At 41.0% G+C, this 25,045-nt stretch overlaps 2 protein-coding genes across 9 annotated transcripts in view; one reads left to right on the top strand and one right to left on the bottom strand.

Moving 5' to 3' along the window:
- NOSTRIN (nitric oxide synthase trafficking) overlaps positions 1-25,045 on the top strand; it is a 73,270-nt gene that overhangs the window by 32,099 nt on the left and 16,126 nt on the right. For all 7 annotated transcript variants that reach the window (XR_012517731.1, XM_074399537.1, XM_074399539.1 and 4 more), the window contains 7 exons: positions 720-818; positions 7,193-7,318; positions 15,437-15,535; positions 15,631-15,756; positions 20,004-20,112; positions 21,350-21,438; positions 24,520-24,645. Coding sequence is in view for 6 of the 7 variants with exons in the window: in XM_074399537.1 (XP_074255638.1) it covers positions 720-818; positions 7,193-7,318; positions 15,437-15,535; positions 15,631-15,756; positions 20,004-20,112; positions 21,350-21,438; positions 24,520-24,645 (774 nt within the window). In the remaining variant the exon portion in view is untranslated. The remainder of the gene's footprint in view (positions 1-719; positions 819-7,192; positions 7,319-15,436; positions 15,536-15,630; positions 15,757-20,003; positions 20,113-21,349; positions 21,439-24,519; positions 24,646-25,045) is intronic.
- Positions 7,306-25,045, bottom strand: part of SPC25 (SPC25 component of NDC80 kinetochore complex) — a 51,823-nt gene continuing 34,083 nt past the window's right edge. For both annotated transcript variants that reach the window (XM_074399543.1, XM_074399542.1), the window contains exon 7: positions 7,306-12,326. In XM_074399543.1, coding sequence (XP_074255644.1) covers positions 12,067-12,326 — 260 coding nt within the window. In that variant the 3' untranslated portion in view covers positions 7,306-12,066. The remainder of the gene's footprint in view (positions 12,327-25,045) is intronic.

Raw genomic sequence — 25,045 nt, 5'->3', positions numbered from 1 at the left:
AACAGGCTAAATCCACCTCAAACCAAATTCTGTTTGTTTAATTTATCTCTGGAGCATCATCCTCAGCCAAATTCAACTATGTAGATTAGGAAATGATGCCCTAACTCCTAACCCGCTTCAAGGTGTCAGCATGAACAGGGTAGGGAGACTCTGAGTGTGCCTTCCTTCCCCACTTCTTTCTACTTCTCTGACTCCAGCAAGTGCAGGGCATTTCACAAGATGCCAGGCAAATGCCTGGCTCTCAGGCCTGGGCATCAGGGGAGCAGAATTGTGACCCTTGCTACAAGTTTTAAGAGAATATCTTACAACAATTTCAGTTGTGCCCAGATTGATGTAAAGAATGATGCAGGCAGTCTTCTGTGTTTGCTGTGACATTTTTTGTGGTAAAGCCATTATGCTCACTAGAACATTATTTTGGAGGCCTTCAGTGATTTAGCAAAATTCATAACCCTCTTGAGGGTACCTGATATAATGAAAAAATATGCAGGAGTTCTCAGGACAAAGTGTTAGCTGCTCTGATGTTTTAGGTACGTTTTGAGGTGAGGATGGGAATGAAGAACTAAAAATACACATTTTTTTTTTTAGACTTTGGAGGATTCTAGAATACATAATCATTAAAGCTAGCATGTGAATGTGCTTTGTTCCAAAAGAGAAGAAGAGTTTTCTCTTGGTATTAGCTTCTCTTCCTTTTTTTCTTGTTTGCATGGTTTTTACTCCAGGCCAAGAAGAAATTAATGATTAGTACCAAGAAACATGAAGCACTTTTCCAGCTTGTAGAAAGCTCCAAGCAATCTATGACTCAGAAGGAGAAGCGGAAGGTAAGCTGTCATGGCTGGCTGGGCACATGTGGCATAGAGACGGATGGACTTGCTGCCCTTAGCTACAAACACAAGAGAACAGGTTGATTCCTCCTTCTCTGGGATCCCTGCAGAGATGTAGCTTGACAGAGCATAAAAGGGGATTCTCAATCATTCCTGGCATGTGTGCATACATACACGTACACACACATATTTTAAACTTTTTTACTTTGATTTTTTTTAAAGAGAAGGGATCTCACTGTGTTGCCCAGGCTGGCATCAAAGTTCTAGGCTCAAGGGATCCTCCCACCTCAGCCTCTCAAGTAGCTGGAACTATAGGAGTATGCTACTGTGCCTGGCCCACATATATTTTTTTAAAAAATATTATTGACAGATGACAAATGAGACCAATGATGCCCAAATTTTTGAACGGGAATTCTATTAATATTATCTTTAAAAATCTCTCAACTAATACCCTGAATAAGTTTTAAAAAAAGTGTTGTTTGTTACATATAGTACTTCATGTATTACATTAATATGTTATGAACATTATAAAGCATAGAGGTAGACATGTTTGCAGGTTGAGATAAGATGAAATCATATTTTAAATGATTAGCAAACCACAATGTCTTTAGATAATCATTAAGTAATGTTTTCAGGCAAAATACATACTTGGAACAAGGTTCAGCCTTAACCATAGTAAATTTAAATGTATATTTCTAATAGTCTTCTTGATAATATATATATATATATATATTTTAGAAAGAGTCTCACTCTGTGGCCCAGGCTGGAGTGCAGTGGCACAATCTTGGCTCACTGCAACCTCCGACTCCTGGGCTCCAGTGATTCTCCCACCCCAGCCTCCCAAGTAGGTGGGACTACAGGTGAACAGCACCATGCTTAGATAATTTTTTTTGTATGTTAATAGAGACAGGGTTTCATCATGTTGGCCAGGCTAGTCTCAAACCCCTGACCTCAAGTGATCCGCCTGCCTTAGCCTCTCAAAGTACTGGGACTACAGGCATGAGCCAACTGTGTCCAGCCAGCCTTCTCAATCATTTTTAATTTGTTCATCAAAATTTTAGTCAGATCTCATTTCAGTGTTTGCCCTTTCACATGGGTAGTGACACACTCACAACGAGCGGTGGCAGCATCAGCTCTGACATTTTGCTGTGGATTCTTTGCAGTTAAATTGTTAGTAGTAACATCAATCTACAGCTTCTTGGCAGAAATCTTCTAAGATATTTGTGCATTTTGTGTATGTTGACCTAATTGGAGTCAGATAATGTCTGTAAAACCACATGGCTCAGGTATATGTCAATGGTCACATGTTCCAGATGTTGGAAGGGAAAACACAATCAGAGCCTAGGGCAGCTTTTCAGGTTGCAGAATCCCCAGCCTTCTCCAGGCCATATCAGAATCCTAACTGTCCACGTGTGAGCACCAGTGTAGACTCATATATTGAATGAGAGTAAGCTTGACAACTGTTTTTAGGCAAAATGAACACAAATAATATTGGGGTACAGGAATAAAGATTTTCTGTTCACACCCCAATAGATTATCTTGCACACCTCTTTTGGTTTGTGCCCCATTTGAAAACCTTTGAAATAGTCAATATCTTCTCCAAAAGATGAGTCCCCTCCTAAGGAAATGCAACCAGAACTACTGCAGCCCCTTGAGAGGAATAGAAAATTGTCATTGCAAGTAGCGCTTTCATTTCATCTGAAAAAACATCCATTGAATAACTTAATTTCATTGTTAGCAAGATTTTACAAGATTCTTATTTCTTCCCATGTCAGTCTTCACAGTTGGAAATGATCATAATAAGTAATGAATAATGAGACAGCTTCCGGGAAGGCGAACCCACAGTCTTAAAATACTCAGTGCCAGGACCTGCCAAGGCATTCTGAGCACTAATTAGAAGATATTCTTTATTGATGTCATGTAATATTAAAGAAAAAAGTATGGCAGCTAAGTAGTGAATTTTCTCTTCCTACCCTCATCAGCAGATTCCCTGGGAAGTAAAGGTCCACAATGCTCTCTCCCCTCCTCCAGCTGTTAACCATAACCTTGGCTGTTACTGTCACAAACACATGCCATCTTCACTGCTTAATCTGGCAGCTTTTGTTAATCCTGAAGCTAAACACCCAAGATGGGGACATTCATTTTCTCATCTCACATAGAAGTGCTCATGATCACCTGAGCTGATGCTCTGTGCTGCTCAGCGAATTCCTCCTGGTTTCCTGCCCAGCAGTCTTGGTTCTCACCAGAAGCTGATCTAAACCTCCGTTCTCCTCACACCTCCATCCACATGCTCCTGGAACAGTATCTTGCCTCCTACCTCACAGAGTAAATAGAAGTCAGCGCAGCCACCTGCCTACTGAAGTAATCACATTTACGTATGTGCAGTGGAGAGGCCAGTTCTCCATCCTGTGCTCTTATCTCATTCCATCCTGCCTCTCAGAGGCCCTCTCTTGATTATCCCATATTTCCCATGCCTTGGACAGCCCCCTCCCTAATGATTCCTCCCCACTAGGCTTCTATAATTACCCCTGTCTTATAGTCTGTTCAGGCTGCTATAACCAAGTTCCATAGATGGGGTGGCTTCAACAACTGACATTCTGGAAGTGTGGGATCAGGATGCTATCTGGTGAGGCCCCCTGTTTCAGGCTGCAGACCGGCTACTTCTCAGTGCATCCTCACATGGTGGGAAGAGAGCAAGGGAGCTCTCAGGCCTCTTCTAAAAGGGCACTAATCCCATTCATGAGGGTTCCACCCTCATGACCTGATCTGGTGGCAGGGGAGCACAAATAGTCTATTGCAGCTTCTCCCCATCTTGGAAGAGTAAAGAAAGTTGCAGGGACACATTTTTTGGGGTCTCCCGTTCCTCTCCAGATATTGTCATGTCTTCTTTTTAGAATACATCTTAGTGAAAGGGTGTCTGCTCTGTCTCCACTTTCTCATCTTCTGTTCACTTTTCAAATCACCCTAATCAGGCTTTCCCCATCTTTCCACGAAGAGTATTCTTGCCGTCAAAAACAATGTCTTCCCATTGCTAAAGCCAATAGGTACTTCCCAAGTCTTAACTTAGTTATCAGCAGTATTAAGCATTGTTTATTTCCCCTTTCTAGAAATGTTCTCTTCTTTTATCCTTATTCACACCTCATGATTTTGGCTTTCCTACTACTTTCTGTAAATTTTAAAGTAGATATTCTTATGGGTTCTCCTTTTTGGTCTGATCTTTATATATTGCAGCTTCTGAGGATTTCTCTCCTGGGCCTCACTCTGTTGTCTTCACCATTGTCTCTCCAGTGTCTGATACACTACTCTCAATATCAATTACTCAATAAATAATATGCACATAATAAGTATATTCTCAAGGCTTCAACTATAGTATCTATGCTGGCAATAGCCAAATTTATACCTCCAGGCCAAACTAATCTGTAAACTGCTTTCTGACACCTCAAATTCAATATCCAAAATCCAACCATCACTTCTCTCTGCCAGATAATCTTTATTCCTGTGTTCTCTATGTCTTTGAATATCACCACCCACCATATCCTCCCAATTCCAACTCAAACCAAATACGTCAGTGGTGTGATCTCTGCTCACTGCAACCTCCGCCTTCCAGTTTCAAGGAGTCTTCTTGCTTCAGCCTCCCAAGTAGCTGGGACTACAGGCGCCCACCACCATGCCTGGCTAATTTTTGTATTTTTAGAAGACACAGTGTTTCACCATGTTGGCCAGGCTGGTCTTGAACTTCTGACCTCAGGTGGTCCACCCGCCTTAGCCTCCCAAAGTGCTGGGATTACAGGCATGAGTCACTGTACCCGGCCCAAAGAGGGTCCATTTTAACAGCCTTTGTCTCTGTCCTTGAAACTCCTAAACTGCTAAGTCAGGGGGTCCTTAGTGTTTTTCAAAGAATGATCTGAAGACCATTTGCATCAGAACCATCTGAGGATCTGTAGTCAAAATTCAGATTTTCTAATCCTACTACAGATGTACGAAATAAGCAGCCTGAAACAGGTGAGGCCCCCTGTTTCAGGCTGCAGACTGGCTACTTCTCATTGCATCCTCACATGGTGGGAAGAGAGCAAGGGAGCTCTCGGGCCTCTTCTAAAAGGGCACTAATCCCATTCATGAACCCTGGAATTTGCAATTTTACCAGTACTTCAGGTTATTTCTAGACATAGTAAAGTTGGAGAATTGACTGGGTGTGATGGCCCACACTCGTAATCCTAAAACTTTGAGAGGCTGAAGTGAACAGATCGCTTGAGCCCAGGAGTTGGAGGCCAGACTGGGTAACATGGTGAAACCCTACCTCTGCAAAAAAATACAAAAATTAGCCAGGTGTGATAGTACATGCCTGTGGTCCCAGCTACTTGGGAGGCTGAGGTGGGAGCACTGATTGAACCCGGGATGGGGATGTTGCAGTGAGCCAGTGAGCCATGACTGTGCCGCTGAACTCCAGCCTGGGTGATAGAGCCAGAAAGAAAAAAAAGAGGAGAGGAGAGAGAGCAGAGGGGAGGGAGGGGAGGGGAGGAGAGGGGAGGAGAGGGGAGGGGAGGGGAGGGGAGGGGAGGGGAGGGGAGGGGAGGAGAGGGGAGGGGAGGGGAGGAGAGGAGAGGAGAAGTGAACGGAAGAGAAAAGAGAAGAGAGAAAAGAAAGAAATCAAATGCTTTATATATATAAATATATATTATATATATATATATATAGTTGAAGAATAATTCATGTAATCCAACTTCATTTCTCAGAAACATGAAATTACTTGTCTTAGCATTTTGAAAATCAATTACAGCTACCCTGGCCCAGGGAGTTTTGTATTACTGTACATTGATTTTTCCAGAAGACTTAGTATTCAGAATGACAAATATTGGTGATTGGCAAGAGGTGGCCCTTTGGAAGGGAGCAGATCACTGGGGAGCAGGATGAGAGGAAACCATCTATCAAGCTGTCCATAAGTTGGTGAACATTGGGCATGTATCTCAGGCTTTTCACTGGCAATAATTACACTCGCTAAATTTGGAGTGCTATGCCAGGTGTAGGGCAGTGTGCAACCTGCCTTACATGCGTAACCTGTGTCAGGGCCAAGGGAAAACTTCCCTTTTGTCCTCCGAAAGTTGGCTAAAAACCACTGACAAGAGGCAGATGAACGGGAGAAAAGGCATACAAATGCATTTGATCACAGTTTTATGTGATGCGGGAGCTTCGGAACAAAGATCCAAAGATACAGGGGAACTTGTCTACGTTTATGCTTAGGTTTAACAAAGTATGGACATCCATGTAGAAATATTATTGTACAAAAGGAGTGCAATCGAATGCTAATAGGCTGAGTGAGTAAACCCAGCAAGGCTGTCTTTCTAGACTCTTCTTGGCCTCTCTGTGCAGCCTTCCTTCCTGCTGGGTATGGGGCAGGATCTCTGGAATAGGGATCTTATGACCTATAGTCAAACAAGGTAGGTCAGTAATTTCTTTATGGCCAGTTTTTACACAGAAAGACAGAGGGAAAGTGAGAGTAATATTTTTAGATTTTATGGCTGGCTTTGGAGAAAAGGGGTTCTGGTGTCTGTGACCTTCCTTGGGAAGGAGGGATTCTGGTTCCTACAAATAGCCTCAGGAGAGAATGGGACTAAGAGACAGGAGGGCAAAAGAAGGTCAGAGAGGAACTTTTACTTCTGAGGCTGCTTCTGAGGCCTGCGTTTTGTAGTCCTGTTTTCTGAGTTCTAAGATGTGCCGGAATTCTCAAATCAACCCAGTGTGTATAAACTACCTAAGCCCATCACAGAGACGAGAAAGCTGTGCCTCAGTAAAGTTAAGCAACTTGTTTGCAGCCAGAACCAGAACTCTTATCCTGGAAGTTTGAGTCCAAAGCTCTACTTCTGGGTTTATATGGTAAAAGTAAAATAATATTGCTAGATAGGACAGTAGCCAGACTCATTCGAAAAATTATTTCTAAAAATTGTATGATTCCACAAGTATCTACCTAACTCGGTAAGAAATGCAGGCACCTAAAGGATTTACCAGATAAGACTATGGGATTCATTGGCCAATTGCAGTTTGACCTGTACTGTCAATTCTCAAAAGCTATGTTGTTTGACCTCCTCATATGCGTGAGTGTAGACACATCACTTCCTATTTAAGGGTCTCAGTCTCCTCATGTGTACAATCGGATTTAGGGGATCATACTGCAGGGCCCTTAGGCTTCCTTCTGGTTTGGCCATGCCTTTTTTTCTGATAAAAATCTTTGGTTTTGTCAACTATAGTCACTGTTTATGACTCTACATGAGAAGTAAGAAACATATCATTGAGCCATATACAATTATTTCTATGGAATTACAAAGGGCTTTCAAAAATGTGTTAGTGAATGTGTGACATTGATGTTTTTACATTAGCTCCTCAATAAACTGACAAAATCAACTGAGAAGTTGGAAAAGGAAGATGAAAATTACTACCAAAAAAACATGATGGGTTATTCTACCAGACTGAAATGGGAAAACACTCTTGAAAACTGCTACCAGGTAAGTTATATATTCACTTCTTTTTCTTCTTCCGTGGAGCTTTGCGTGACCTTGAACATGGAGGTCAGATCTACAATGACAAGACCTGCCCTCTGTCTTAGCTATGACACACATATTGTGACTCTAGACAAACCACATTTCCTCTCATTGTTTCAATTTCTCCATGTCAATCACCAGTGACAATTTATTACATATGACTGGCCAGCGTTTCCGCTCCTAATTCTTAGTGGACAGAATAGCACTCAGCTAACTTCAAAAAGTGCTGTCAGAGTAAAGTGTAAATGAAGGCTTAAGTATTAGGTCCTTGGAAATTAGTTTTAGGCATAAGCAATGACTCACACAGTGATCGCTTAAGGAGGTCAGGCATTGTGTTAGGCACTGGAGATACAGAGCATTAAATAAAGTAACATCGCAACACTTGAGATGTGTACATCTCAGCAGGAAAAGCAGACACAAAGAATGAATTGTGGCAAATTATCTGATAAAAAATAGGCAAAAGATGTCAGCAAGCATATTACAAAAAGAGAAATCAAAATATCAATAAACCTATGAAACAATGCTAGATCATTTGGCAAAAATTAGAACTTGACAATATTAAGGGTTGGTAAGGATGCTAGGAAACTAGAATTATTGTACCCCTGTAGTGGGAATAAAAATAATGGTATCTAGTGAAACTAAAAGAAGCATGTACTCACCACATAGCAGTTCTCTTTTTAGGCATATACCCTACAGAATAAATGTGCACTTGCATTCCAAGAGTGATGCACAAGAACGTTTATTGCAGAATTGTTTATAATTGCATGTGAGTAAAAACTGTACACAATCTTCATACCCATCGAGAAGAATTCCTCTTCAAATAATGTCTAATTTGGAAAGTGAACTAATATCCAGCAGTGAAAAGTTAATTAAAATTGTATTTAAACATGAATTAACCTCAAAAAACATGATGTTGAAGAAAAGAAATATACCACTTATTCAATCTCTGTAAATTAAAATTCTTTTAAACTCATTCACAAACTATACTGAGTGCACAAACTATACTGCGTTTACATGTTTGTGTTTGTAAACTTATACATATAGACTGGCCCTGTGTTCAGTGGCAGAAATGGAGCCCATGGTGGGAATACAACAGAATTGCCAGAAACAGCCATGCAGCTTATGCACGGTCCCTGGTGAAGCAATACACCCCCGGAGTCAACATAAATATGATCAAATTAAATAATTATCAATTCTGGAAAGTAAGAACATGAATATTTTGGTTTTCTTTTTCCCCACCTGTTTTAAGTTTAAAAAAAAAAAAAAGTTTAGGCCAGGCCCAATGGCTCACACCTGTAATCCCAACACTTTGGGAGGCCAAGGCAGGCAGATCATGAGGTCAGGAGTTCGAGACCAGCCTGACCAACCCAGTGAAACCCTGTCTCAACTAAAAATACAAAAATTAGCTGGGCATGGTGGCTCACCCCTTTAATCTCAGCTACTCAGAAAGCTAAGGCAGGAGAATTGTTTGAATCCAGAGGCAGAGGTTGCAGTGAGCTGAGATCACACCACTACACTCCAGCCTAGGCAACAGAGCAAGAGTCCATCTCAAAACAAAATCTTTAAAGCAGGTACGATTAGAGAAAGCCATGATCTAATGCCCAGCATGGAGTAAGTGCTTGGTGCCCACTGCTCCTCTTTTAGGCTGTGCTAAGCACATTTGTGTGCTTATGTTTTGTATTCGTTATGACATTATGAGGAAGGTACTCATTTTATCCTGCATTTACAATTGAGGCTGGGAACATAAACAGCCTGAGATGGTTTCAAGATTTAGCCTGGAACTCTGTGCTATGCTCCTGCCCCAGTGAAACCTGGGAAAGCAAAGGCAAGCGGAAACCGAAGTGCTGCATTTACATCTCTTGCAGTTCAACCATTCAGAGTAGAATAGATGCAGAATTAGAGAAGAAAGGGGAAATTAAAGGAGAGATGAAAACTTGGGTCAAAGAGAGGAAGAAATGAGAAAAAAATTCTTACTTTACACTTTTGAACATAAGCTCCTGGTACTCTCCTTGCTTATGCTGGATAGGTTTTAGATGAAGGCGATGAGAAAAGGTCAGGGATTTAAATTCTAACTTTATTCATTTGAAATCTGGCTCTGCAGCCCGAGCTCTGATGTTGCCTCACCTCACCTCATCACTTCTTGATGAAGCCCTGGTCTTTCCACCAAGGCCAGCTTCCTTGGATTGCCCTGTTAGGAGATGGCAGAGACATTTCTGCTTCCACTCCATCTTCCATGTACCCACCCTTCAAGGGCTATGAGAAAAAGATTTTATCTCAGTATCTCCATCCTCCTCACCCTTCTACCTACATCACAGCAATGGGAGATAAATGGGTTCTACCTGGTATAACTGATAGCTAGCTTTCCTTCAACATATGTTAGGGAAGGCTACGATTATCTTCATTATCAGAAGCTCTTCTAGGTCTTTCCTGCATCTCAGTTTCCTATCCTCCTGTTAAGATCCTTCTATACCTTTCTCCTCCAACCACCACTCCCCCTTCTCAGCATTCCCAGTATTTATACGGAAGCATCATGGAAATTACCTTCTTTTCTTACACTCTTCCTGATGGTAACAAGGTATACATTCATGTACATTTCAAAAGGCATCTTTCAACTTCAGCTTTAAAAATATTTAAGATCTAGTTTAGGTTTTAGTTTTTTTCTTTTCTCTTTTTGAATCCAAGTCCCATGGACTATCTACTCAAGTCATGATATCCTTGAGGAAGAGCATTTTCTGGGTTCTCCCCTCTTGTATCCTGGATTTTTGCTACTGCTATGCTGGAGGCCACCAGCGTTTCACTCTCTCTCCTTTTTAGCTCATACTGCTTCTCTTACCCCACCTTCCTGTGAGCTCTCTCCTGGCTCCTGAGAGCCAGCTCAAGCCCATTAGACACAACTTGATATGACTTCTGTCAAGTGCCTTTGCGTCACCTGAGCCCTCAATAATGATGCCCTTTTTGGTATACCCTGGGCTTGTATATACTCAGCCTATCCCAGCAGGTCATTGACTCACATATTACTCTGTGTATGCCGTATTTTGTGTATGTTTATGATACTCAAGTCAAATATTAGATTTATGAAGAATGAAGATATATATAACAAAAACAGACTGAATTGACTCAAAGAAGAATTTTATTATAAGTGTGAGAGACGGAAATAGGATAGCTAGTGTCTCTCAGTTTCATTTGTTCTCCATTCCTTCACCATTCTTCTGTAAAAATTGAACATAAGGGCCGGGCATGGTGGCTCAAGCCTTTAACCCCAGCACTTTGGGAGGCCGAGGCCGGTGGATCACGAGGTCAAGAGATCGAGACCATCCTGGTCAACATGGTGAAACCCCGTCCCTACTAAAAATACAAAAATAGCTGGGCATGGTGGCGCGCGCCTGTAATCCCAGCTACTCAGGAGGCTGAGGCAGGAGAATTGCCTGAACCCAGGAGGCGGAGGTTGCGGTGAGCCGAGATCGCACCATTGCACTCCAGCCTGGGTAACAAGAGCGAAACTCCGTCTCAAAAAAAAAAAAAAAAAAAAAAAAATTGAACATAAGAATTCATTTTAGGGTCCTATGAAGTGTCCTCCTATTCCTTTTTACCCTACAGGTTGCATTTACAAATTCTTTCAGAGAACATGCATTGAACTACATTCAAGGCAGTGTACTAGATACTATGAGAAATATTATAAAGTCTTAAGTGTAAGTAATGAAACCAATTCCAAAATCTACATGTCAAAATTAGTCTTATTATTTCACAATCATATTATGTTCTATCCACATCCTCCCTTCCAAGAAGAAACAATTCAGATGATAGAAATAATCTATATTTTTTTTAACAATAATAGCCATACTACCAAGAATTACAAAGAATCAAATGCTTCGTACTAAAGTACTTACACAAGGAATTATTTTTAAAAACCACTTGCAATATGTGTCAAGAGCCTTAAAAATATTTTCTTTCTCAATCAGTGTTCCTCCTCTAAACCCCAGAACACAGAAAATGATTCTAGTGGCTGTTTTCTCTGCTCTCCCAGGGACGGCACTTGAGTAGTCCCACTCTAGATGCAGACATATGACAACTCGTTACATACAATGGACGCCTCAGGACAGAAGGAATTCATTCTTTCCTAGGACTCTGTTGAAAAAGGTAGTTTTCTTTCTACAAATCTGTCTTGAGGAAGTAGCTGACAAACCAGACCCAGATTTCTATTTGAAACACGTTAAAAGTAAAAGGCAGGAAACATCGCAAATGTCCAACATTAAAGGGATGACTAGATGGATCACCACATGCCTGCAAAATGGATGATTATGAAATAATTTAAGTGGTATTTTCAGAGACTAATGGCATGGGAAACTCTTCACATACATGTATAGTTAAGTGGAAAAAACGGAATTTTAAATTTGAATAATTTGATAGATAACTAGAAGAGAAAATCAAACATAGACACATACCTAGACTGAAATATATCAATATGTTAATAGTAGTCACCTCTGGGTGGAAGAATTATGATTTTAAACTGTATGTTTTGTGGGCCGTTGTGGACCTAGGACAATGTCTCCAAGCACCTGGGGTGCTTGATAAAAGTCAGATTCCTGAGCGCCTCCCTAGACCTGGGAGCCTCTAAATCAATCAGAACCTCTGAATGATTTAGAAAGAGGGGTCTAGGCATTCTAAAGTTTGAGAGTGTCTGCTCTAGAAAGAGAATATTTCTTTTTCCAGTTCTATAACAGCCATTTAAATGAAAACAAAACCCCTTTGAGCCCTTCCTGTAGCACCAGACCAAAGGCCAGGACAGCAGGAACTGAAGGGAACGAATGAAGAACATAAATTGTCATGATGGTTGCGGTCCCGACAGGCTCTAAATCTGCTGAAATCTGAATCTTTCTTGATAACTCCTTGACCACACTTTCTTCATATGTACTATTGTGGAACCTTAAGAGGACAGTTTGAGGTCTTCCAGAGGATCTTGCTTCTGTACCACCTATTTTATATTAAAAGAACAAGATAATAGAAAGTAACAGGTCATGAAATGAGATATGGATCTCTCCTTTGCACAGTGGAATTTATCTCCTCCTCTTCTCATGAGCAAACATAGATCATTTTAATGATTTCCCTGAAATGTAATTAAAATCTGTTAAGCATTATCATGTCACTAAGGACACTGGTTATTCTAGTCTCAGATTGATGCCAGTGGTTCATCCCTTGTCAAAGTAAAGAAACACCTGCCCTCTAGGGACGCAATGTGTTCTAAAACCTGGCTTTTATTTTCTCTTGTCTTTTGCTCACAGGCTAAAACAGAAGAGCTGGTTTCTATATCTTTTTCTATAGGGTAAGGACTTATTTTTGAAGATTGTCACATAGGAGACCCAAACAACTGAGCAGAATTTGTTTCACATATTTGTTATGAGGCATATCAATTATGCCCTTGAATAAGCAAAACATTTGATAGGCTGTTCTGTGTCTTTAATCCTTTATCTGGGACAAAGGGCAGCCGGCCACATTCAAATGACTAGCGCCTACAATTTTGTGAAAGCCTCAGGAGACTGCCAGCATAAACAAATGCATTTGACTCCCATTGACATAAGAAAATTGTGCAGCTTCAGAGGCAACCAAGATTGCCATGAGGGCACGGCTCCAGGTTTCGATCCAAATGTCAGGACACTTGCACGAAATCTAAAGCTGCATGTGATTGGCATCGATGTTCATAGTTACTGCCTGAGCCTTTTACTACTTTGATTTACAAGTGGTGTTCAAATGACTATGCACAGAAAACAGAACGTGGTATACACATACCATGGAATATTGTTCACCCAAAAAGGAATGGGATTCTGGCACATGCTACAACACGGATGAACCTTGCAGACATTATGCTAAGTGACATAAGCCAGATGCAAAAGAACAAATAGTGTATGATTCCTCTTGTAGGAGGTACCAAGAGGAGTTAAATTCACAGAGACAGAAAGTAGAATGGTGATTGCTAGGAGAGGCGGGGAGTGGGAAATGAGAAGTTGTTGTTTCCTGGGTACAGTTTACTTTCGCAAGATGAAAAAAGTTCTAGAGATGAATTGTGGTGACAGTCCAGCAATAACGTGAATGTAGTTAATGACACTGAAATGGATGCTTACGGTGGATAAAATGGCATGTCATATTATATAAATTTTACCAGAATTAAAAGTATAAAGAAACTTTTTAGAATGTTTGTTATCATCTACCATAGACGAATTAACAACACAGGGATATAGAGGAATGCCATACAGGATCAGGCCAATGGGCTCCTGTGGGCATGCTAAGAGGTGAGCGAGGAGAATCCAGTGATTTTTGTCACTCTCCATTCTCACCTCCCTTGCACCGCCAAGGGCCTTGAGACATACCCATCTTTCTTCTTCCCTATGGTCATGTTACCCACCAATTTTGCCCAAAGCCTTGTTCATGAAAGATGATTGCTGGTCCTCTTTGTGGGATGGAGGAGTTGGGATGGTGGGTATGAGAGCAACTGAGCTGGCCTTCTCTGGGTAAAAGGATGAATGGTCAAGCTTTTTCTTTTGAGACAGAGTCTCACTCTGTCCCTCAGGCTGGGATGCAATGGTCCGATCCCAGCTTACTACAAACTCCACCTCCTGGGTTCCAGCAATTCTCCTGCCTCAGTCTTCTGAGTAGCTGGGACTACAGGTGTGTGCCACCGCCCTGGCTAATTTTTGTATTTTTAGTAGAGACAGGGTTTCACCATCTCGGCCAGGCTGGTCTCAAACTCTGGACGTCAGGTGATGTACCCACCTTAGCTTCCCAAAGTACTGGGATTATAGGCGTGAGCCACCGTGCCCAGCCAGGCCTTGTTTTTAATTTAAAAAAAAAAAAAAAGGATGGGAAGCATTTTGTCTTAGACATCTGCCACCTCCATCAAAGCCCAAAATCCCCTGGGCACATACCCAGCAGCTTCATGCTGCCCCCACAGCCTTGAAATCTCCCTGCGTACTCCACCTGACTCAGTCTTCTATAACAATGCTTAGTTGCTAAACCTTTCTGCCCTCTCTAAAAACCACCAGTCAGCAACTCAATTGGCAGGGGTCTAATAACTAACATTTTCTAAATTTTTTTATCTTTTTTTGAGACAGAGTTTCACTCTTGTTGCCCAGGCTGGAGTCCAGTGGCATGATCTCGGCTCGCTGCAACCTCTACCTCCTGGGTTCAAGGGATTCTTCTGCTTTATCCTCCTGAGTAGCTGGGATTACAGGCGCCTACCACCATGCCTGGCTAATTTTTGCATTTTTAGTAGAGATAGGGTTTCACCATGTTGGCTAGGCTGGTCTCAAACTCCTGACCTCAGATCTGCCCGCCTCAGCCTTCCAAAGTGCTGGGATTATAGGCGTGAGTCACCATGCCCGGCCTCTAAAATGTTAATAGTTAACAAGGCAAATGTGATTATCCTCACTTTCTTATTTATCCTACCTACCGAAAAAGTCATGAGTCTAATAATGAAACTTCTGTCATCTCACAAAATAAAGATTCTATGTTCCCACTTGCAAACAGTAAACTCTGACTCCCAGGCCTAATTTTAGGTAGGATTATGATCAGACTTTGGGGTTCTTCTCTTGTTAAATAATCTCCTTAAACAGAGAATCTGTGGCTTGTCATTCTCTTCCCTGAAGACTACCAGAATGCCTTGTATGTACTATAAACAATTCTGAAACTATTGAGTGTCTAAATGCATTTCCAAGATATGGATATGGGCTTTTCTGGGCATCACTCTCCTCTAGAATTCCTGAATGTGTCTCAAATGCTTCCTTTCCTTCTTTTCTCCCCCTTCTTTATGAACTTAGGTAACCCACGGCATCCGCCTATATGCCTTTTGGGTCAGAAGAGCCTGGGGAAAGTATGTGAGTTAAATCACCCTTAAAGGAAGGTAATAAGACAGATAACAAGACACATTCCTCTCCTGGAAATCTCCCTCCACTGTGGTTTGGATATGACATAGTCAAGAGGCTAATCATGAGAATTTGCTCAGTGTGTCTTCAGGTGTGTCAGTGGTTGATGAGTGATGTCCGTTTTACATCACAACTAGCTGATCATACCCGGATTTTCATTCTTTTTCAGAGCATCCTGGAGCTGGAGAAGGAAAGAATTCAACTCTTATGCAATAACTTAAACCAGTACAGCCAACATATTTCTCTCTTTGGTCAAACCCTGACCACAGTGAGTAGAGATGATCTCTCCATTCTGGTGTGCCTGGTAAGAAGGGGCAGAAACCTTTCTTCGACAACCTTATTCTGCTCCCCTTGACATTGCAGTGCCATTCACAGATTCACTGTGCCATCAGCAAGATAGATGTTGAAAAAGATATCCAGGCTCTAATGGAAGAAACTGCAACTTTATCTACAGAAAACAAATCTGAGTTCCTATTAACAGATTACTTTGTAAGTATGAAATGACAAAAAAAAAAAAGAAAGAAAGAAAGAAAAAGTAACATTAATGGAGGATCTTAGGTACTGAGGGACTTACATTGAAAAAAATTGAAAGTAAATATGTTTTATAAATGAAAATGATTTCTCATAGCCCATATAAATAAATTTAAAAAAAAACAGCATTCTGGTTTATAAACTGGGCAATGGAAACATTTCTTTGGTATTCTGTAGAAGGAAAGAAAGTCAAGCAGGGTTTTAAACAGAATCTTCCATATTCGGTCTTCTATAAAAGTAGTGCTAGGCAGACATGTTTCAACGACATGTAATTAATCACTGTATATCACATGGTGCTTAAATTGGTTGTCTGCACCAATTGCTATGTAACAAATTACCGCCCCCACCCCTACCAAAATAATGGCTTAAAACAAACATGTATTATCTCATAGTTTATGTGGGTCAGGAATTCAATTGTGGGTTAGCCGGGTATCTCTGAGCTTCTCCCACGGCTGCAATCAAGGTATTAGGCTGGGCTGCAGACATCCCCAGGCTCTTCCTGCAGAAGACTCTGCCAAGCTGACTCACAAGGCTGCTGGCAGGCCTCCGGTCCTCGCTGCTGTTGGTTGAGATACCATTTTCTTGCCATATGGGTCTCTCTGTGTCTCAGCCTGCTCCCCGCAGAATGAATGATCAAGACAGACAGAGCCAGATGCCCAAGAAATTATAGTCTTTTGTAAGCTAATCTCAGAAGTAACATCTCATCATATTCTATTTGCTAGAAGCAAGTCAGTAAGTGCAGCCCATACTTGAGGGTGGGTGTGAGGGGAGATCACCCAAAGGCATGGATTCCAGAAGGTAGGAGTCACTATCAGCATTTTTCCTGGTCCCTTCCCTTGAAAACTTTGGACCAGATTACTGGAGGCTTATTTTGAGGGCATTTGGGTGATTCTGCTGCCGGTGTTTTTGCTGAAAACTGGTCAGTGTCCCTGGTGAGAGCCCAAGCGTGTTGCCTCTTTGCTATCTTGGGGCAAATTATTTGTCCTTCTGGGTCAAGCCTCAAAGATTTTGGACTCTGCTCCCCTCTTGATATTCTTAATCGTAGTGTTCTAGGAGCTGATTATTAATTACCAAAATCTGCAGAAAGAATTCCTGATAGTATTTCCCTGGGTCCTCTGCCATATTTTATTCTGGATTTCAAGCTCCAGATTAGGAATGTCATTCTCCTCAGATATGGAGAACAAGCCCATTGGTCATGTCCTCCCTAGGATTAAAAGTACAGCCAAAGCTGACCGCCCTGGACCTCTGATCAGGCAACAAGAGGTAAGGATAGAAGGGAGAGGTGGTTAAGTCAGGCACAGCAGTAAATCCTGACTGGCTTTGCCTTTCCTCACCATTCAGACAGCAACAAACGACCAGCTATATTTTATTAAGTCTTTTTTTCATCTGTCCTGACAAAGGAGAAGTATACTGGCTATCAATATCCATTCAACGCAGAAACAAGGTAGCAATGGGAGTGGAAATAATTTGATTCCATTGGAAAAGTGCTTGTATTCTTCCAAATAAGGTAGCCAGGGCCTGAGATGGAAAAATGTACAATAATATAAATCTACTATTTTCTTACAAAGAATAATAAAAATGCCCCCATCAAATAACCTGTCAATAAAATAAGGGTTATTTTCCTGAAAATTTGACTAGCGTTCTACCTAAGTGTAAGTAGGCAGTCATGATGACTTCTCATTTATTGGCATGTTCAGGGAAATTTTTGGTTTCTATAAAACTTCACTGTGTCAGAACTCACAACCATGTATCTGTTGTCTAAGAGAAAAGACTGTGTCTCAAAATGAGTGAATAGTATTTTCTTGACATCTTTAAAACAAAGCACCCCAATGTCTGACTTTATAGTTATTGTCAGTAAGTGTAGGCTGGTTTTTATCCAGTGTTAGAAAATTTACATGGACCAGGGTACAACAAACAGACCAATCTGAGTGTAAAAATTGGAGGGCTGGTGACTTGGTGAAAATATTTGTAAGGTTACCATGAAAACCATGTTCAAAAGATTGTATCTTTAATTTTATGTGCCTCCTCCAGTACTGACCTTCTTCCTAACGAATCTTTAAAAGAACAAATTTAAGAGTTAAATGATGGCAATATACGCTATCCTGAAATTGACCCAGGAGTAATGTATCCCTGAAAATACATGTTTAAACAATAGACGTCCCAAACAAACCAAGGGAAGCCTTGGACTAGTATGGGAGCTATGTTCTGACTCGCATGCCTTCAACGGGGAAGGGCTAACAGTTTTAGTTAGCCATCTTAGCAGTTTAGTCGGAGTTTACTTGAGGGTGTGATGTCAGCTTGGGCCTCAGCTATGTGCTGACATGTGAAGGAATGGTAGAGAATTTGGGGTCAAAGTAGGTGGGTCTGAAGAGGGAACACAAGCCAGGCGCTGCGGCTTACGCCTATAATCCTAGCACTTCAGGAGGCTGAGGTGGGTGGATCACCTAATTTCAGGAGTTAGATGCCAACCTGACCATCATGGCAAAACCTTGTCTCTACTGAAAATATAAAAATTAGCCGGGCGTGGTGGTGGGCGCCTGTAATCCCAACTACTGTGGAAGCTGGGACATGAGACTAGCTTGAACCTGGGAGGCAGTGATCGCACCACTGCACTCCAGCTTGGTGACAGAGCAAGACACTGTCTCTGTGTTACAGGTAAAATGAGGAAAATAAAACCAACCATTGAGTTGTAGGAGTTGCATGTAATAAATAATATAAAGAAACTTTTATTTATTTATTTAGAGATGGAGTCTCACTCTGCAGCCCAGGCTGAGTGCAGCGGCACGATGTCGGCTCACTGCAACCTCTGTCTCCTGGGTTTAAGTGATTCTTCTGCCCAGCCTCCCGAGTAGCTGGGATTACAGGTGCACACCACCATGCCTGGCTAATTTTTTGTATTTTTAGTAGACAAAGAATTTCACCATGTTGACTAGGCTGGTCTCAAACCTTTGACCTCAAGTGATCCACTCACCTCGGCCTCCCAAAGTACTGGGATTACAGATGGAAACCACCACATCTGGCCTAGAATATAAAGAAACTTTTGTAATGTACAATGCAAAATATATAAAAAATATTTTTATCTGTATATGTTTTTATAGAGGCTATTCCTTTTGCTCTAAATCCTCACAATTCTTGTTTGTGAAGTTCTATCTAAAGGTAATCTCTCAACCGGGATCATAATTTTTCTCCTTCCTTATCAGAGAAGCCTGCATCCTTTCCTCCCATCTTGAGTCATTAGTTTCCCTCTTTCTCCATGGGTTTCTGTTCCTCTGCCACACTCATGTTTAGCAACCTCCTCCCTGCAATCCTACTATCCTATTCCTTTTTTTAAATTCAATTGTTGAAATAATGCATGTGAAAGCTCCGATATCATGAATGATTCCTCATACCCTATGTTATTATATTCCTACTTCAGCCCTAAAATCTAGCCTAAAATCCCTGAACAATTTTTTCTTCTACCATTTTTTTTGCTCATGTTAACAGGTGTCTTTATTGTTCCTGATACATTTCCCACAGTCCTCCCTCTGCCCTTTGCTCCTGCCAGTTCTCCCGCCTGGAGTGCCCTTTGCCATCTTTCCTTGACTGGACAGTTATGTCTTCTTGCCTTCCTAAAACTGTCAGCTGCCTCCACTCATGGTGTCTGTACCATTTGTGAATGCATGTGGTCTTGTATTGCTAGTTTCTTTAATGTTGTGCTTCAAGGCCTAACTAAATAATAAACCCATTCTGGGCAGAGCATATGTGTTTTAGCTCACATATTCCCAGTTGTGCCAACACAGAACTCGGTAAAAATGTCTTCCACTCCTGAGGCAGTCACAGCCCGAAGCACACACATGATATTACATTTGGGCCGTTAAACGACTCTCACTTGAACAAAGGTAAATAAGGAAGCAGTAAGAATATAACAAATAGATTTATCAAGAAACTGAAATAACTATAGTAAGGGTTCATTCTCAAAGAATAATTTGCTCTATTGAAAAGTACTTGGCTATGTGACTTACAGGTTGTGAACAGGAAGATATTTTCTTATTAATCAGGTCTAAAACAGGTAGAACAATGTGTATAAAACTAAAGATTATCCTGCTTAATTTTTTTTTTCTTTTATAAAGTTAAAATTAAATGCAGCCAGTGAAAGTGTCAGTACGGACAGAGAAAAGCAACTTTTACTTCCTCCCCCGCATTAGACACCCTTCTTTTTTCTAAAGGAAGAAGATCTTAACAATGCAATGGATAAAGAGAGACGGAAGTCTTTAATAAAACCAAAATTACTGAGACTGCAGAGAGACATTGAAAAAGCCTCAAAAGACAAGGAAGGTGTGTAACTGTCTCTTCGAATGGTCAGAAAAGGGACCATATTATGCTCAGAGGTTTCATTTAGAGTTAGGATTAATTGCTTTTGCTATTTGGCAGGGGTCACCTCATTTAAACAACCATATATCAAACCTAAATTGTGTGAATAAAAAAATATAAAAAAGAAGAAAGAGAAAGCCAAAAAAAAAAGAAAAAAGAAAAATCACTATTTATGAAACCTATATAAGTATTATACTACTATTGTTAGAAATGAAGCATTTTCACTGTTTCTGAAATTGGCTAGAATGAGAGATGATGTGTTTGGTTTAAAACATGGTAAACTTCCCATGTACAAGAGTTTTGGAGGTTTTTTTGGGTTGTTTCTTTTGACTTTTGAAACAATGTAAAGATCACTCAAATTATTCTGTATTTAGAAATTAGGCATGTTAGAATGTGAAGCAGCTCTAAAGCAACACGGATGACAAAAATGACTCCACACTTGTGATTCTAATGTCTACACAGCAGCTTGTTTTATATGGGCTACAGTAACTCATTGTAGTAGAATACTGGAGAGCAAATTCAAGATAAAAAATATTTAGTAATGTGAATACCATAATGAGGAAGAAGCCAACATGGTGTAAATGCTAGCAATTGTTAGAATGGGTTGACTGAAAGATTCAAAATCTCATCTGGAAAAATAACAGTCCAGATGCTTTAAGCAGCAGCATTTCTCAAATTTCCTTAAATGAAGAGAAAGGTAAGGGAACAGTTCATTTATCATTCGGTCAAATTTATTAAGAACTACCTGCAGAGACTCCCTCAGTCATTTAAGAAATCCTGCCAGTGGCTGGTGCAGTGGCTTACACCTATAATCCCAACACTTTGGGAAGCCAAGGTGGATGGATCATGAAGTCAGATGTTAAGAGACCAGCCTGGCCAACATGGTGAAACTGCATCTCTACTAAAAATACAAAAATTAGCTGGATGTGGTGGCACACGCCTGTAATCTCAGCTACTCGGGAGGCTGAGGGAGGAGAATTGCTTGAACCTGGAAGACAGAGGTTGCAGTGAGCTGAGATCGTGCCACTGCACTCCAGCCTGGGCAACAGAGCAAGACTCCATCTAAAAAAGGAAAAGAAAAAAGAAAGAAATCTCACTGGTTTCACTTCTAGATTCAGGCTCCCTTTGAAAGTGACTGACTCCCAGCTATGTCCCACTAGGACAGTGTGAAAGGTGACTGAGAACATGATTTCATTTTCAGGCCTGGGACGAATGCTTAATACGTACTCCAGCAACTCCTCCTTCTCCGATGCAAAGAGCCAGAAAGACACAGCAGCGTTAATGGATGAGGTAAATGTTTGCAGAGAGCAGTTCCCTAGATTTAGTGATGAAAAAGTTATTTTTAGAATACTTGTCTCTGGTCCACTTGGCTTTGTTTGCCTTTCCTGTCTCATGACATAGAGAAATCTAGTGGGAGAGCTTATAGGGTCAGCTTCATAAGTCACTTGAGGGATCTGGAAAAATCCAACTACCTACAAATGTTTGCTTTGGTGTCCTTGGAAAAGAATTGTGTCTAAAATAGTATTCTCCAAAACAGAGTCATTCTTTCAGGCCCTAGAAACCATGTGCACTTTAACCTAGTTTAGAAAAGTGAGTGACAGGAAGCACAGGGTCTGCATTCAGAAAGACCTGTATTTAGATTTAGCTCTGCTGTTTACAGGGACCTGGGGCAACCTTAGTTTTCTCACCTGCAAAATGGTGATATTGGTACCTACCTCATGGGGCTTTTGAGAGGGTGAAATATTATTTAGTAAATGCTAGCACAGTGCTCACAGGAGGAGCTCAAAAACTAGTCTTTTTTATAAAGATGGTATTTTCCATTCATCCCTCTGCGGATGTCAGGGTTATTACAGATAACAGGAGAAAGGGACGATGTTGCTGCACAGAGGGAAGAGGGCAGTCTGGGTTGAGAGGTGAAAGCTTCTTGGGGAACCAGGAGCAACTTTGGAGGCAAGGTTCTTTGAGGGTGGGAATTGGGGTGGGGAGATGGTAGAAGAGGCAGGGAGGTGGGCCTCCTGGCCTCTGTGCTGAGTGTGTGAACTCTAGCCCCAGAGACATTCGTGGGGATTGATGGACATTTTGGCCACTTCAGAGGAACTCACATGAACGGGACAGTTAACAAAAAGCTGATGCATTTTACATAGAAATAAAAATGAACAGATATATAGCACCAGTGTGCAGCATATGGGTTTCTTCTGCTGTGATTAGAGATCAGGAGTGGACTGGGGTTAATATGAGAATCATTCAGAGATAAATTTTTTAGCAATTTTTTTTTTTTTGAGATGGAATTTCGCTCTTGTTGCCCAGGCTGGAGTGCAATAGCATGATCTCAGCTTTCCACACCTCGGCTTCCTGGGTTCAAGTGATTCTCCTGCCTCAGCCTCCTGAGTAGCTGGGATTACAGGCATATGCCACCACACCCTGTATTTTTAGTAGAGACAGGGTTTCTCCAAGTTGGTCAGGCTGGTCTTGAACTCCCAACCTCAGGTTATCTGCCCGCCTCGGCCTCCCAAAACACTGGGATTATAGGCATGAGTTACCACGCCTGGCCTTTAGCAGTGTTTTGAAGGATACAGGAATCTGGGCATTTTCTTTTCCTTGCTTATAGCCTAACTCTCTTGTGAATATAGGTACCTGATAATTGTTCCCAGATTGGCAATTTTAATAGCTTTTGGTGAAAGAAGACAGATGCAGTGAGGTACCTCTGACCTAGTTTTTAAAAAGGCTTTCTTGAGTGGGGTGCTGTTGCAGAAACAAGCCTAACACTTCTTGTGAAAAGAAAGGCCTGTATTGTGTGCACTTGGGAACAGAGGTCTAACATACCTGCAATGACGTATGGCTGCAATCTTTATGAAATTATAAAGCAGACTGTAGGACATTTTCTGTGACCATACAAACTGTTTAGTTAACTAATTCAGTGCAAATAATATTTGCCAAAATAAAGTCATAAAGAGCATTTCATGAGGCCATTGGGTTATACATTTATTCCTTTGGCTGTCCTTGAGCAGAATTTTGTCATTGTCATTACCAGCATACATGCATTAGGATGATCTGGGTCCTCTCACATGAAGTACAGAGTGGAGGACACAAGGAGGGAGAGCATCTGACCCTGGAACTTCCAGCATTTATGATCTGGTGAAGGAGCAACTATGAACCTTTAAGTGATGAATGCCAAATATCCGCATGATTTCATTACACATGCTGTGCAGCTGGGTAGACAGACACTAATGATACTGGTAAATTTTGGGTTACCCAGGGAAGGTTTCTTAGATGAGGAGACTCTTTTATTTCAATTATTCCTTATTTCATTGTATCTTGGTCCTTGAAGTGCCATATTTGCATCAAGAATGTTCACAAGCAATGTCACAGGAGAAATTGTTGAGAAAACTGGAGGAACATAGATTAAATACTGTCTTTAGATACTAGAAAGAGGGCCACATAGAAGAGGAGCTAGATGTGCTCTATGATACTATCAAGTGAAGGTCTAATGGTAGAAGGCATGGGGGAGCTTTCAGTTTTGTCTTAGGTAAGCCTGCTCCACAATGCAGTGGATTGCTCCGATGATTGGAGACCTTCTCCACCAATTGGACGTCTTCTGTCCATGGCTGTGACACCCTGGCAGGGGTATTAGCATTAGGAATTCCCATGCTGGAGGTGTGGGGGAGAGAGGAATAATGGTGAGGAGGGGGCTAGATAAACAAGACCCTTCCAGTGCTTAGATTCTGTTATGTGATTCACACTGGCTGGACCCAGCCTGACAAGTTAATTATAGAGTTTCTAGTTCAAGGTCAAATTAAGAACAGAGAGAGACTAGGAGTGTATCTTTAGCTTGACTTATTATTTTTATACCCAAGTACCGTCGAATATTGTTCCCAGTTTCCAGAAGTGTTCCTGTAAACTTCCTGGGTAATATAAGACCTCACCCTCTCAAAGAAGGAACGAAGCTCACATTCAATTTCATTTGATTCTATTGATGTTAATTCAATTCTGTTCACAATACTGAGCACTGATGGCTCACCTTCTTCACAGACCACCAAAAATCTACCTTCTACAATCAACACTTACTCCCTTTCTCATCCCTCAGCAGAATATTGAGTAAAAGCTCTTCATTGCCATAAAATGCTAATATATTACCAAGGTTTCCTGTTTACCCCCAGAGTACAGACTTAGACACACTCAACAGTCTCGAGACTGCTTAAAGGGTTTTCTCCCCCATTTTTTTTCTCTTTGGCATTTTCCGTGAATATCTGTAAGAGTTAAATGTATACTTTTCTAACCTCTTTGTTATTTTGAAAGTTTTTCTGATATTCCTATCCAGTTATGCCTCATTTTGTAGAAATTTGCTCACATGGCCAAATGATGTATCCACAGAACAATTTGAAACTAGACCTATTGGAAGCGAACTCCTACAAACTGTCATCAACGTTAGCAGAACTTGAGCAAAGACCTCAACCCAGCCATCCTTGCAGTAACTCCATCTTCAGGTGGAAGGAAAAGGTAACATTCAAGAAACTGGATGTGATTTCTTGATTGGGCCTGCTGGGTGGAGTGGCTTAAAGTAGCATCAGGTGGAAAAAAAGCTGTTAAAAATTCTATGTGACATTAGTATTCATATACCTAATAAGATTAAAATGTTTTTATTTCTTTTGAGCACAAACAAGAGCTAGACACAATCGAATACATCCTGTGTACCCTAAACTATTATGAGGAGCTAAAAAACACTTTCAATTTCTTCTTGGTCATCATACCTGAATTTTATCCTTTGAATGTGCTTTTACGGTAAAATTTCTATTAAACTTAATTTTAATATTCATACAGACCTATAAGATTCTGTGGTATTAGTCTCATCTGTTTAACATGGTGCCTAATACAGGTAATGCATCAGTAGAGCTCTGAA

Source organism: Saimiri boliviensis, chromosome 5 (genome assembly GCF_048565385.1).
Source record: "Saimiri boliviensis isolate mSaiBol1 chromosome 5, mSaiBol1.pri, whole genome shotgun sequence".
NCBI classification, from domain to species: Eukaryota; Metazoa; Chordata; class Mammalia; order Primates; family Cebidae; genus Saimiri; species Saimiri boliviensis.
This window is presented reverse-complemented; position numbering and strand designations above follow the sequence as displayed.